Source organism: Pavona decussata, unplaced genomic scaffold (genome assembly GCF_977016875.1).
Source record: "Pavona decussata unplaced genomic scaffold, jaPavDecu1.1 SCAFFOLD_202, whole genome shotgun sequence".
Lineage (NCBI taxonomy): Eukaryota > Metazoa > Cnidaria > Anthozoa > Scleractinia > Agariciidae > Pavona > Pavona decussata.
Window position 1 is genome coordinate 620,110 of NW_028145610.1, and position 15,377 is coordinate 635,486.

The window sequence follows — 15,377 nt, forward strand, 5'->3', positions numbered from 1 at the left end:
CCAAGTTATAACAGTGTCAAAAGTGCTTGTAGTGGGCCTTGTACTTCTTTGTCAACAAGCGCATTTTTGTTAATAAAATTAAGCGGTCTTAGAAAATTAGTCATATAGGGTTTATTTTTTTTTCTGTCATTTTTATTAAAAGAATGAACACTAGAGTGGCCTGCGCACGAAACGGTCCGATGTGGTGGCTAAAACTTTAAGAGATTTCATCTAAATGTTTATCTCTCGGTAAAAAGGTTAACATGAAACATTCTGTGCATTAATTAACCAAAAGGCGCTTATTGACAAAAAGTTCGAAAGGCCGACTACTGGCACTTTACAAGCTTCAGAATTCCTTGTTTCACTTTTTCATTTCCCCGATAATATAATATTGGGTTAATACCGGAACCCAGGGTGACCAAAGTAAATAGAATGGGATTCATAAGGTGAGTAAGAGGCTTCTTTGTAATAATAGTAGCTACTAAGGCAGCAGCAGTAGGGATGAAAGTCAAGATTAGCAGACCCACCACGTATGTTAATGCTTTGGTTAGGCTGCGTTCAATGGCGGCATTCGCAGTGCGTACAGGGTTGGCTTGGCCTCCTTCCTCCATCATCTCAGCAACATTGTTGTTATGGCGACGAAGTTCACGAATGGTCATAATCTGGAGAATGGCGATCAAAGGTACCGATACTGCGAGGATGGCCGCACCAGACCAGTAAACAAGTGGTTTTAATGGAACTGGGAGCTGTGGGTACAGGAGGTCGACTTGTGCTAGAATGCCAATTGTGATGGCTATCACCCAGACAACACAACAAGCGGCAATGGCGCGGCAGCGGGTCATCATAAACTTGTATTGGGAAAAGTGCTTGACAGCAAGGTAGCGGTCGATGCTGATTACGGCAAGGTTGAGGATTGAGCCGAGATTAGTTGTTGCAATGAAAAGTATAAAAGGCAGCTCCGTCGTTTTCGTGTCAATTCCACAAGGACTCTGCTTTTCAATCGTATTTTTCATTCTAAATCCAGCATCGATTGGTGCAACAGTCGCGCCCCAAAGAAGGTCAGTCAAGGTCAAGCTGCATAAAAACAACAAGCCAGGGCGAAGGGTCTTTATTCCACTCCTGAATAACCCAATGATGACAGCTGCATTGGCCACAAAGCACCAAACGCTCAACAGCATTGACAATGGAAAAAGGTAGTTGGTGTAGTAAAAGTAACTCTTTTGGAAGGACACTGATATTCCTGAAACCAAACACACTACATCGCCTTTGTATTCCATCGCGTACTCAGCAGTAACTCACAACCTGTGATTTTGTTGTATCGCCTGGAAGAAATATACAAATTTTCGTTGTTCTTTTCTCCTTTTTTCCCTTTCGTTGTGTGAATAAGACTTTTTTTATATATATTTATTTTCGTTAAACCTTATTATGCCTGGGCTCTTATGGAGTTTCTGAGACTACCTAAATTTAGGACGGTACCTACTAATACTGAAGTATTTTTGCGCGGTTTATTACCGTGCGGAAAAAGTAGATCTTAGCAAAGGCTATTGAAATCTAAGAAGAAAATTGGAGGGACCAAGCAATTTTAGAGATAAATACGAACCAATTATTCTAAATAGAAGTAAAATACAAAGCAATGTATCACCTTTTTTTTAAAAAATTGAAGCTTTAGTAACTCTGTAAAATGCATGGCTCCCCCCAATTTTCTTTTTGGATACCGAAAGCACTTGCTAAGTTCTATATTTCTATGCATAGTTTTAAAACACGCAAAAATATCCCTGTATTAGTAGGCACAACCCATAGGAAAACCGAGTATCTCGAGATGCGACAAACGTATGCGCAGTAACAAAAGTAGGCACCGTCCTTAAGAAACATTTTGTTCATAACAATGAAACCTGGTTGATAAATAGCAAATTAAAAAACTGTTCCCTTTAGCGTCCGTAAAATTGGACGAAAACGTCATATGACATGGAAATTACGTCACTGGCCGTTTGCAGTCGTATTATTATTCTCACAGAAACTTTTATGATTTCAGTGTGTTCCTCTTGGTTTTGATTACTTTTAGCGTTCTGGGGAAATCTAAAAGATCCAAGATGGCGGATTCAAGTTGATCAATTAAAGCAAATGACACCCTCGGACAAAAACCCACGGTCTGGCCAGTACCTTGCGCATGCTCACGGCCATATCATCCGGGCAGTGGCAGCCATGGACAGCTGTTTCGGCCTTGTTAGTTGTTCTCAGAATGGATTCTATTTCTATTCGTATTTTTAAAAATCTTGGCCAATGGACGACTCTCAGGACTCTTGACAAGTTTCCATTCAAAACTCAAAATCAACACTCATCAACAAATCAATGCTTATCAGTAGAGACCAGTCTGGGTCAGTTAGCCACAAATGTCCTCAACTGACACATGCAGATAACCGAAAATCGGGCAGTGATTTTATTTGGTTGATTCAAAAAGCTTTGCATTGGTTATTCCAAATCACTCTCTTTTTCTAAGGGAAACGTAATCTTGCTACAGAGCAAGAAAATGAACGCAAAAATAACAGTAGGATAAGGTCACAAGTTATTGGTTTTCAAACTTTGTAGAAAACAATAGAACAAACGACGGAAAATACCCCTAACCCTAAAAACAACAGAAGCTGCTTTACAATTACATGCTTACGAGAGCTGCTACAATACTGAGAAAATGTAGCTAAAGGTTCCGTATGGTTTGCGCTTCCCTAGTGCTAGTTGATAGCTAAAGACACAGCTGCAGGCCTCAGATATTTTCTCTTGCTGAAGACGAAAACTATCAACACCTGGTTAACGGAACTGAGTTTCCATGAATAGGACTCGACTTTGACGATTTGTTTAGAATTAAGTCAGCACAGGGGAACAAGCTCGATAAAAAATAACTGACTTTTTGCACAATTATTAAGCAGTCTTTATTAAGAGATGTGAAATTCACACTAATTATTAACTTTGAATTAAAATTTGTTATGATCGATTTTTTGGTAAAATCTTTATTGCCATGGCGACGATAAACGAAGAACCTCGGGAAATCAGCAAATTGCAAATTTTGGGCGAGTCAGAATTCAATTAGAAAAGCCACCACCCAATTATTAAACCATGGTCTTTGACAAATAAAATGGGTTGAGTTCGCATGCATTATGAAATTTTAACTTGTGCAAATACTTTGACAATGTTTTCAAAAACCTACGATTAATCTTTACTGACTCGTTTTCGTGGCTAGATATAAAAATATATGAACACTAAAATTCAGTCTATACTACGTCATACAAGACCAATTTCTACGGAAACTCTGAAATCTCGCTGGTAATGTTCAAAACTGACATGAACTTCCTGAAAATTTCAAACCCCCGTTCCAATTTCAAAAATTACTTGTCACGGCTGATGTAGATTGACTGCAACTGCTGAATTTCAGCAGTCTTCCTGCACGAGTTCGGTAGGTAAAGCATATTTGTTCTCGTGGACAGTTATTTGTAAAGGAACGGTGTCGAGGAATAGAGAAATAGATAGAAGCTTTTGCACTAGTTTGGTACCCAAAGGAAAAACGCCCTTAGTTTCGTAAGTTTTCATTCTTTGCAGGTCGTTCTGAAGTTTAGGAACAATTTGCAGGAGAAACACTAGACAAGAAATAAAAAAACATCGTTGGGCACATGAATTTCGCAATCCTTTCGAAAATAAAAGAAAAAAACACGTTCTGTTACTAAGACGGTGCTAAAATTCAAGCAACTTCAGTGGAGTGGAAGGTGTAGCCCTTTTTAACCTTGACCGTTATGTCAGAAAAGCGCATTTATTTAGCCCTACATAAAATCCAAGAGCTAAAATTATGAAAAGAAAGAGAAAATCGGGCACAGAGGAAGGTACATTTAAATGCTCTCGTTAATTGTGGGGAACTTTTGCTGGAGTGAATTTTTAGGTTAAAAAAAATATTTCGACTTACGTTCAGGTTGATTGCAGTCACCGGCAAAGTTCAGTGTCTTCCTTTCAACGCGTTTCATCGTATAATACGGAGGGATGGAGGCGAAATGATAATCACTGTTTTTGGTCCTTAGTCCTTAGCTACGAGAAGACAAAGCTGCCGTCCTAATTTCCGTCGGTATTATAAGCAAGTCTTTGTACTGCATATTTTCATCCTACTTTAAAATAAAAGAGGATGAATATTTACTGGCAAATTTTAGCACTTCAAAGAGCACGAGAAACAAAATGAAAACAATAAATTTTAAAAGGAAAAATATAGTTTTTGAAATAATATTTGAACTCCGTCCTGCCCAGCAAGCTACTCTGACTTTAGGCCATCATGATCAAAGTCCCGACAACTTGCCATTGTCGGCCAGACCTGATTACCATTTTATGTGCAAAATGTTCTCAAAATGGATTCCATTTTTATCGATATTCAAAGCTTAGCATATGGAACATACTTAACATGTTTCATTCTAAATTAACAACCATTGTCAAAAAAATGGCTATGAGTAGCTCAGATCAGTGTTAATCAATTAGCTGAAAATGTCCTACATTGACACCAATAGCCGAATATCGGGCAGTGATTTTATTTGGTTGATACAAAAAGCTTTGCACGAGTTATTCCAAATCACTCTCTTTTTCGAAGGGAGATGCAACCTAGCTACAGAGCAAGACGATGAACACAGTAAACCTAGCTAAAGGTTCCATGTGTTTTACGCTTCCTTAGTGGCAGTTGATCGTTAAAGATACGCAGCTGCAGGCAAGAAAATTTTTCTCTTGAAAACTGTCAACAATTGGTTGAGGGAACTGAATTTCCATGAATACCCATTGAAATCGCGTTAAAAATTCTTGTTGTAACTTGACTTTGACATTTTGTCTAGAATGAAGCTGGCAGCAAGGTGAAACAAGCTCGATAATAATTTTGATTCATGCGAACAATTTCTTCACTATGTGTTAATTACTAAAGTTTTTGCGCATCGATCCCTCGTTTTGGTTAAATTAGATGTTTTAAATCAGCCCTACGTGTTTAAAGTAATTGCGATATAAGTTAAGTAGTAATCGATCGTAGTGTTTTTTTTATATACTTTACATGTTTTGATACAGTTTTGCGGGATTATAATTATACTGATTATAACTCACTTTTTCCTTCGGTTATTAAGTAGCCTTTACTAGGAGATGTGAAATTCACACCAGTAATTCGCTTTGAATTGAAGTTTGTAATATTCGTTACTTTGGTAAAATCTAAAGTGCCATGGCGAAGATAAACAAAGAATCTCCGGCAATCAGTAAATTGCAAATTTTGGGCGAGTCAGATTTGAATTAGAAAAGCCACCACCCAATTATTAAACTATGGTCTTTGAAAAATAAAATAGGCTGAGTTAGCATGAATCATGAGTTTTTAAGTTCAGCAAATACTTTGACAATGTTTTCAAAAACTTACGATTAATCTTCACTGATTCGTTTTCGTAGTTAGATATCAAAATCAGATGAACACTAAAAGTCAGTCTACGTCATGCAAGACCAATAATTCTGAGAATATAATGAATATGTCATGTGCACATTGGAATGGAATCTTGAAGATTTTTCTGGAAATATTTCCAAAAGAGACGTATAAACTGAGAAAAAAAATTCAAAATTGTTGGGAAACAATTGTTATTGTTGAAATACTTAATGCCATTAATAACCTGCGAAAACTCTGGTGTAGATTGACTGCAACTGCTGAATTTCAGCAGTCTTCCTGCACGAGTTCAGTAGGTAAAGCAAATTTGTTCTGGTGGACAGTTATTTGTAAAGGAACGGTGTCGAGGAATAGAGGAATAGATAGAAGCTTTTGCACCAGTTTGGTACCCAAAGGAAAAGCGCCCTTAGTTTCGTGATTTTTCATTCTTTTACACTTCGTTCTAATTTGCGGAACAATTTACAGAAGAAACACTAGACAAGGAATAAGAAAAAACATCCTTCGGCACATTAATTTCGCAATCCTTTCGAAAATAAAAGAAAAAGCACGTTCTGTTGCTAAGACGGTGCTAAAATTCAAGCAACTTCAGTGGAGTGGAAGGTGTAACCCTTTTTAACCTTGATCGTTATGTCAGAAGAGCACATCTATTTAGCCCTAAATAAAATCCAAGAGCTAAAATTATGAAAAGAAAGAGAAAATCGGTCACAGAAGAAGGTACATTTAAATGCTCTCGTTAATTGTGGGGGAACTTTTGTTGGAGTAAATTTTTAGGTTAAAAAAATATTTCGACTTACGTTCAGGTTGATTGCAGTCACTGGCAAAGTAGAGTGTCTTCCTTTCAACGAGTTTCAGCCGATAATACGGGGGGATGAAGGCGAAATGATAATCACTGTTTTTGGTTTACGTCCTTAGCTACGAGAAGACAAAGCTGCCGTCCTAATTTCCGACGGTATTATAAGCAAGTCATTCTCCTTTAAAATAAAAAAAGGATGAAAATTTACTGGCACATTTTAGCACTTCACAGAGCACGAGGAACAAAATTAAGGCAGTAAATTTCATAAGGAAAATATAGCTTTTTAAATATGTATTTAAACTCCATCCTACCCAGCAAGCTACTCTGACTTTAAGCCATTTTATGTGCAAAATGTTCTCAAAATGGATTCCATTTTTATCGATATTCAAAGCTTAGCATATGGAACATACTTAACATGTTTCATTCTAAATTAACACCCATTGTCAAAAAATGCTTATGAGTAGCTCAGATCTGCCTTAATTAATTAGCTGAAATTGTCCTCCATTGACACCAATGGCCGAATATCGGACAGTGATTTTATTTGGTTGATTCAAAAAGCTTTGCACGAGTTATTCCAAATCACTCTGACTCTTTTTCGAAGTTAAATGTTTCCTTGCTACAGAGCAAGACGATGAACGCAGTAAACGTAGCTAAAGGTTCCGTGTGTTTTACGCTTCCGTAGTGGCAGTTGATCGCCAAAGACACAGCTGCAGGCAAGAAAAATTTTCTCTTGAAGGACAAAACTGTCAACACCTGATTAACGGAACTGAATTTCCATGATTACCCAATGAAATCGCGTTAAACATTGTTCGTTTAACTTGACTTTCATAATTTGTTTAAAATGAAGCTGGCAGCAAGGCGAAACAAGCTCGATAATAATTTTGATTCATGCGAAAAATTTCTCCAGTATAATATATTAATTACTAAAGTTTTTGCGCATCGATCCCTCGTTTTGGTTAAATTAGATGTGTTTAATTTATCCTACGAGTTTAAAGTAATTCCAATATAATCAAGTATAGTGATGGTAATGTGCTGCTTTTTGAACTCGTGCATGCGCGCATACGCAATGAACGACTTATAGCGACGGTAGGGTTTTCACTTGGTTGGTTGCTTCGGTTGTTAACTTTCAGGCATGCACAGTGAATGAGTCATAGTAATGTAGCAGAATTTCACTCTGGCGCTGGTCGAAATTAGCAAATTTTGCGCTCTCTAAAGGGAAACACACCTCTTGGAAACGGTGAATCGAAAAAGGAACTTTTAAGGGATGCTCGATAGTTTCAACAGCAGAAATCAAACATTAACTGCAAAGAAATTTTTGTTCGATTTTTGGTTTTAGTTTTTGAAAGAACTGCAGTGTTTTAAATAAAATAAATGGAAAAAACACGAGAATTTTTTCACGGCGCATCAGAATAATCTTACTGAATCTGTAGAGAATAATTTCACGATCATTTAGTGCAAGAATGGAGATTTTTTTTTTAAGCAAGGTTATGAGTTTTTTTTCAGTTTTTCAGAAAGTCCGGGGTCGTAAATTCAATTAGTGAAAAAAAAAAAAAAAAAACACGAGAAAATTTTTTCTATACGCATCAGAATAATCTCATTCAGTCTGTAGAGCATAATTTGACAATCATTTTAGTGCGAGAATGGAGATTTTTCGTTAAATCTGAGGCAATTTTCAAACTTATTTTTAATTTTAACCCTTCGTAAGAGCGACATTTGTTGTTGAGAATTTGCGCTACTTATTGATATTGAAAGGTGACATCCGATGGTATAATAAAATTTTTTACGCGTTCTCTGGTTATGCGAAACAATTACCCAGACAATACTGTATTTAATTATGAACTTGAGTTTAGAATTTATTCCTACTAAGAATTTTTATTCTTTTTCACACTTTTTGCTGTGTATATATTTCATGTTCGCTGTTTTTATCCATCACTTGTCAGGGGCGGGGGGGGACACTCCATAGAGCCTGCCACTTTTTTTGTATCTGAATCATCCAACAAAAGCTGACGTCACATCCGGTCAAATTGGCGCCCAGCAGCCTGTCTCGGCGAAGTCGAATGATGGCGTCTGGGTCGGGCATGATTTCTTCGGATTTTTGAGCCATCAGTATCAGGAATTGTGAACTGTGGATATGAAAGATGCTGTAAAGATATTGCTTCGACTTCATGAGCAAGGGTTTTCCAAAGGAGTCATTTTTTCTATTGTTTTGACGGAAAATACGAGACAGCTAAGCGTCGTGTCATGGCGAAAATTTCATACTCTCAAAACGGGTGGCGTTCAGACTTTTGGCTCTTGTGGCTTCTGATCGTTCGAAAGCTGAAATTTTAATAGCCTATCCCGTGTGCAACATAATGGACGAGACATTGCCAGTCATAGTTTGCAGTGTTAACATCGGGAACCTAATTATCTCTCGACGTGAAGTGTTGGAAGCCTGTATCATTGAAGCTGTTCCAATTGTCTTCGTTGTAAGAGACTCGTAATCTTCCAGGTGAGTAAATGTAGCTATCTTCATTTCCAATTCTTTTCTGTCGACGTGAGTACCTTTACATGTGGGCTTTAGAGTAATAAGTCGGTTTTGTGCTTCGTAGTTCTTTAATAAAGACGCAAGTGACGTTCAATTAATAAATAGCTATAGTAATTCTGGTAATTCTCTTATCTGAAATGCATTTCATATCATGTTGTCCTGCCAGTGCAGGCTTGAGGAGGGGCTTGAGTCAGAAAATGTATCTGCGTGGCCTGGTTCATATTCCTAGTGTGAGACAGTTGTTAAAGTTATTGATGTCAAGCCATCTTAAACAATAAATTAAATAGCATTATTGCGAATGACATTATTTCTCAAGTATTGAAAGAAACAACCCCTTCACCCTTTACCTCATCTGCACTCTCACCACTTGGGTGCTCATGGTTTAAGGCTTTTTATACATTTGCACTATAATTATGCACCTGTAACATCAAATTGTGGTAAGAACAAACAGTGTGCCACAGGCCACAGACAAGTGGCATGACTGGTGTTCTTACCTTGTTTTGAAGTCCTCTTTGGGTTATCAAAGGACACATGGAAGGCCAAATGACTTTGAAAACTCTTTATGGCTGACAGTGTCATTTGTACATCATATAATTATGTACCAGTTATTTCAGTTATGTTAGTTGGTGCCAAATATTTAAGGGTGGGGAATTGTCTTTTTCCCTGTGTCCAAGGTTGGGGAGGAGAACATAAAGTAAAAAAATATATATATATTTGCATTTCCCTGGAGGTTATCTATCAGCAGTAATTGACCCATACATTAAGTTCAAATAACATTGTCTCCTTTGAACCAATGAAATTCAAAGTTCATTTTGACAAGGAATATTGAGTTCTGTTCAATTCAATGAAAAATCAAAAGTTCAATAACCACACGGTCAGTTCAAAAACCTCACATCAATTCAGTGACAGTCGACCAATGTTAGTAACAAAAACTATAGTTGATTTGTTTTCAATTTTCTCTCGTTCATGCTTGTCAAGGATGCAAATGAGAGGCCTGCTTGTAAATTTCATATTAGTTCAATTCAAAGAAGGCTAAAAAATTCAATCACCACACCAAAACAACAAACCTCCCACCCCTCCCCTGCCCTGCCAAAAAAAGGGGGGATTATTTAAATGTATATATATTTATTAACCACCTGGGTAATAGCAGACCTCAAAATAAAGAACAGTTACTGGTGTGGGTGTTTTTGCTTCAATGGGTCCTGCAGGTAGGGAAAGGGAAGGAAGTGGACAATTCAATTGAATTCAATTCAATTTTACTCACACTTATTACAACAAAATACAATACATTTTATAGTAAGAAATAATGAAACGTGCAGAGCACTTAATTTAATGATTTTACCTTCTACGGAAGAAGTGCGTAGTGGTCAAAGGAGCAAGGCTTTCGTGTTGGCCAATTAACAAATCGACAGCAGTTTTCTATGGTCTATACTCTTATAGACAATGAAGTGACGTCAAACAATGTTCAAAACCCAAGTGGAACCACGAGCCACAGGCGAGTGGTTTCACTGCCAAGTTTTGAACATTTTATGGCGTCATTTTATGGTCTATAAGAGTATAGACCATAGAAAACTGCTGCCAATTTGTTTTTTACAATAACATGGAAAAAGTATGAGCGGAATTGGCAATTTTTTTTCGTTGAAAAAGCACGCGCATTACATCTGACGTCATTTTTATTGTCTGTACTTTTATAGATAATAGCTATGGGCCAATCAGCGCGCCGAAATTTGGACTGTTATTGTAAAATACCTCCGTGCAATTAAATAAAATAGGGGAAAGTAGAATTTATAAGACTGGTTGAAGAGCTCTGCTAATTAAATTAGGCTTGGGAGATGAAAATACAACAGTAAGGAAAAAAGTGTTTACAGCAAATTATAAGTATATAGTATACGTTAAATTTTTTTTAATATTATTAATGTTTGGCTATCAAGTAGAAAAAGTTTGTATTTCTTCTTAAAAACATTGTGGCACAGACACTTAACTTCCATTGGAATTGTTTCCCAGGTTTGTAATGCCACTACTCTAAACCGTGCTGAACCATAATTAGTTTGAAGAAAATGGTCTGTACAGGTTTTGACTAGTGGGAAATCTGGTATTATATTTATGGATATCAGAAGCTAGGGAAACAAGATCATGGAGTGCAGGGGGTGTTTTTTTATTGTATTGTAATTTATGCACAAGGGAACCAATTTTCAATTTAAAAATGTTCTCTAGCTTAAGGATTTCGAATAGAGTAAAATGTTGCATTATCTCTTTTGTGTGCAAAGAAGATGCAGTGAAGGCAGTAATATGGCTTATTTTTATCTTTTTAAATTTTGTTTGGCATGCAGTACCCCAGCTCGTTGACCCGTAATTTCGATACAGATATATGAGCGTATGGTATAGTTGTTTAAGCGTACTCATAGAGACATGGTATCTAAGTTTATCTAAAATTCCAATTCCAAACAAATATGTTTGCATTATATTAATAGGGTTTATAAGTTACATTACCATAGTTTACAATTTTCCTTACCTACATGAAATTTCTAGGGATTTAATGTTTTTAATTATTCGTTTTAATTATTTTATTTTAGAGATTTAAACAAAAACTCAAAAGGAAAGAGACCAGCAAATCCCCCTGAGACGGCAAGAAAGGAAACAGACAGCAAAAGGAAGAATACGACAAGACCGGGAGTAACTGCAATGGCCACTTAGCTACAGTGTATATGATTTATTATAATTTACTGTGTCAAAGTCTAATAAATGTCTGCTGACAATAATTTTCACATTGGTGTACAATCTCGTACCCAGAGTCTTCAGGCTTTTTGGTCAGCGGGGCAACGCCGGGAAGACTCTGGGGACATCGAAAAAATTCAATTTTTTTGATTGGCTGTTCCGTAACGGTTTCCATTGTTTTACTGCAGAAATCCTGCGGTAATAAAATTCGATGTCCCCAGAGTCTTCCCGGCGTTGCCCCGCTGACCAAAAAGCCTGAAGACTCTGGGTACGAGATTGATTGGTGTACAGCATCATGTTTGATTACATTGACGTATTCCTATGAGCAGCCACCCACTGGGCCTCCATTACTGTTTTATTATTATTATTATTATTATTATTATTATTATTATTATTATTATCATTATTATTATTATTATTATTATTTTTTTTTTTTTTTTTTTTTTTTTTAATTTGTTCGCTTTACTTTTTAACTGACTCTTCTTGTCTCTTGACTCTTCTCTCAAGTGCCACAATCCCTGTTTCCCTTTTTACAAGCTCCTCCTTGTCTTCTGCTAACTGTATGGCCATCGCAGTTTCTTCCAGTCTTGTTGCTTTCTTCCGTTTGCTGTCTGTTTCCTTTCTTGCCATCTCAGGGGGATTTGCCTGGCTCTTTCCTTTTGAGTTTTTGTTTAAATCTCTAAAGATAAAATAATTAAAAAGAAAAATTAAAAGCATTAAATCCCTAAAAATTTCATGTAGGTAAGGAAAATTCTTAACTATGGTAATGTAACTTATAAACCCTATTATATAATGCAAACAATCATATTTGTCCACTTCCTTCCCTTTCCCTACCTGCAAGACCCATTGAACTAATAACACCCACACCAGTAAATTTTCTTAATTTTGAGGTCTGCTATCACCCAAGTGGTTAACAAACATATACATTTATACAATTCTCCCTTTTTTGGCGGGGTGGGGGGGGGGAGGGGTGGAAGGTTTGTTGTTTTGGTGTGGTGATTGAATTTTTAAGCCTTCTTTGAATTGAACTAATATGAAATTTACAAGCAGGCCTCTCATTTGCATCCTTGACAAGCTTAAAGAAGAGAAAGTTGAAAACACATCACCTATAGTTTTTCTTACATAGGTCTACTGTCACTGAACTGATGTGTGTTTTTTGAACTATTGCTATGGTTATTTGACTTCTTGATTTTCAATGAACCATAGGACTTCTAGATTTTTACAAATTTACCAAAGGACCACTAATCTGCATCATTGACAAGAAGGAAGTGGAACTATGTCCAAGAAAAAGCTACATTATTGGGCAGCTGTTGCCAAATATTATTTGTAATACATGGATTCTTATTAGTTTCACTTGTACTTTCTGCCTACTCTAAATATGGACCACGCTCCCGTAAAACCCTCTCCCCTTCCCTCTCCTCTTATATGTCCCATTGGAATAAAAAACCTTTCACCTATAGTTATTCTTACAATTGAGGTCAACTGTCACTGAACTGATGTGTGGTTTTTGAACTGACTGTGTGGTTATTGAACTTTTGATTTTTCATTGAATTGAACAGAACTCAATATTCCTTGTCAAAATGAACTTTGAATTTCATTGGTTCAAAAGAAACAATGTTATTTGAACTTAATGTATGGGTCAATTACTGCTGATAGATAACCTCCAGGAATTTGCAAATATATATATATTTTTTTACTTTATGTTCTCCTCCCCAACCTTGGACACAGAGAAAAAGACAATTCCCCACCCTTAAGAGCCGTCCTCTGTAAATATCGACTATCGTCGTTTGGACGAGAAAAAATGAAATCCCTCAAACTTTCTCAGAAGAATGGTCTATATAAGTGATTCACATAAATACAACTTTCGGCTCAGTTCGATTCGTATTTTAGCTGTAGTGCGACCATCTTGGTTTTACCGCTCTGAGAGGGCTTTCGGCGACCATTTTAGGCCACACTTTTAAAAAATTGCCTTTCAAAGAAAGCGTTACAAATCCGAACAAAATCTCATTATTCGAGACAAGCAAATGTTTGTTGTTGTGTTGAGAAGCTTTTTTGGGAATTTGATCGAAATCTGATTTTTTTACAAAATTTTTAATTTCTTCCCTATTGAACTACTCTTCAAGTGCCAAAAAAATGGCCGACTTTAAAGGAAAATATCGCTAAAGATACATCAGTTGGCATCCTAAAACAGCATCCTGGTTAAAGAGCAATGTCTCGTCTGTAATAATATGCAATAAAATTTTTGGGCAGTTAAAAAGAGAAAATTATAGAAGAAGAAGTTTTAACTGTACTTTTGTCAACAAACACCGCCTTCGTAATTAGCATAACAACATGAAAATAACGATTTCCTAAGAAACTAATGATAAATTCCACTTACCTCGTGAAATATCGAGAACTGGATATTTCAAAATATATCGAATTGTAGTTTCAGTCGGATGCAGCCGCATTTTCGATGATTTGTTGTGCGAAATCACTGTAATACACCGCAGGTGTTAAACTGAGTTCAATTCTCCGAAGTCGATCCGTCACGACCGTCAGGACAACCATCGGCCGAAAAAATTGCCATCCGCCCCATAAGCTGCCGTGTGCAAGGTGTCAAATATTTCTTTGTTATCCTTAATGACCAAAAATTCCTTCAACAACCATTTCAATCCTGCTTTGAACTGGAGATTCTCGTCAAGAAATCGTTTATGTTCCGTTGACTAATCCGCCGTGATTAAACAATGAGATTGCGTTGCAGAAACGCGCGCACATCCAGACGGGCTGGGGTGGGGGCGGGGAGGAAACAAAAATGGAACAGCTTCTTAATTAGCAAAAAAAAAGGGCCATTCAAGATCACTGTCAAAGCTATGTTGTGCATTTCGGGTATTAAATAGGAAACTGCTGTCCCAGAATAATGTGAAATATGATAAGCCCTTATGCTCTATTTCTTTGGTTGGGGCGTGGGAAGGGGGGGGGGGGGGTGGCAAGTAAAACACTAATTTACAGCATCAGTCGATCGTTGCTCTTCTGTTTATCGTTCATACCTGTTCACAACTATCCCAAGCTTACTGACAGCTATATATTTGTAACTGATTAGGTAACAGTGAGAAAGTTATATTCACCGGCACGTAAAATTAATATGAGGGTTTGTATGGGAATACATGCAAATAAACGGCTTACATAGAATTCCAATAAAAAGCGACTTACTTGCTTGTTTTTTTTTTTTTTTGTGTGTGTGTATTACACTTGCCTGTTTGTGTTTTGGAACGTTGTCATATCGACACGACTGCCGCTGAGGATCAAGCTGCCTACTCTTCAACCCGAACAAATATTCTCGAAACTGGCAGCTAATACACCCAATTGTTTATGTCTCATTCAACCTTTGTTCCTTTAATGCGTCAAACGGCTTTCAAAAGCTAAGTGTAAATATGCTTCGCATGATGTGCGAATATTTTGATTTAGGGTTAACAAATAGATTCCATTTTGCCGTGCGTCTGTACTCTGATAACGCACAGATGACGTCAAAACGTGGTGAGAACAAAGAAGTACGCTACGAGCCGCAGGCGAGTAGCGTGACTGATATTCTCAGCACGTTTTGACGTCCTCTGTGCGTTATCAGAGTACAGACCCACGGCAAAATGGAATCTATTTGTTTTATACAATAACCAAGACATTTCGACACATTTCGTGAGCGAGCATCGCGTTGCCTGAGCTGAGTCAAAAACTTTCCAGCAAACTCAGTTTTGGACTACTACACACATGCAATTTTGATCTTCTAAATTAGAGTATAATCCGAAAAAATTTCACTAACAATATTTTCAAAACTAACCTTTATTCCAGAGGGAAATCCTGACCTCAAAATATTACTTCATCATACATGCCAACCCACGTTGTTCAAAAATCGGGAGACGTCCAAAAATCTTCAGGGACAGCCAGCAGAACCGTGTCAGCAACAGCGA

General features: G+C 37.1%; 1 protein-coding gene and 1 long non-coding RNA gene across 2 annotated transcripts; one reads left to right on the forward strand and one right to left on the reverse strand.

Annotated features, from left to right (window-relative positions):
• Nucleotides 1-305: 305 nt before the first annotated feature.
• Nucleotides 306-1,256, reverse strand: LOC146460990 (cannabinoid receptor 1-like). Its single transcript, XM_085087281.1, has one exon. The coding sequence runs from the start codon at nucleotides 1,254-1,256 to the stop codon at nucleotides 306-308; it is 951 nt and encodes a 316-aa protein (XP_084943407.1).
• A 6,965-nt stretch (nucleotides 1,257-8,221) lies between these two features.
• On the forward strand, nucleotides 8,222-11,490 carry LOC146460991 (uncharacterized). Its single transcript, XR_014857493.1, has 2 exons — nucleotides 8,222-8,685; nucleotides 11,295-11,490. It is a non-coding gene; the product is annotated as an uncharacterized LOC146460991 (long non-coding RNA).
• The last annotated feature ends 3,887 nt before the right edge of the window (nucleotides 11,491-15,377 follow it).

Coding starts and splice junctions, on each gene's coding strand:
- LOC146460990 (XM_085087281.1), bottom strand. CDS start 1,256: ATGGAATACAAAGGCGATGTAGTGTGTTTGGTTTCAGGAATATCAGTG.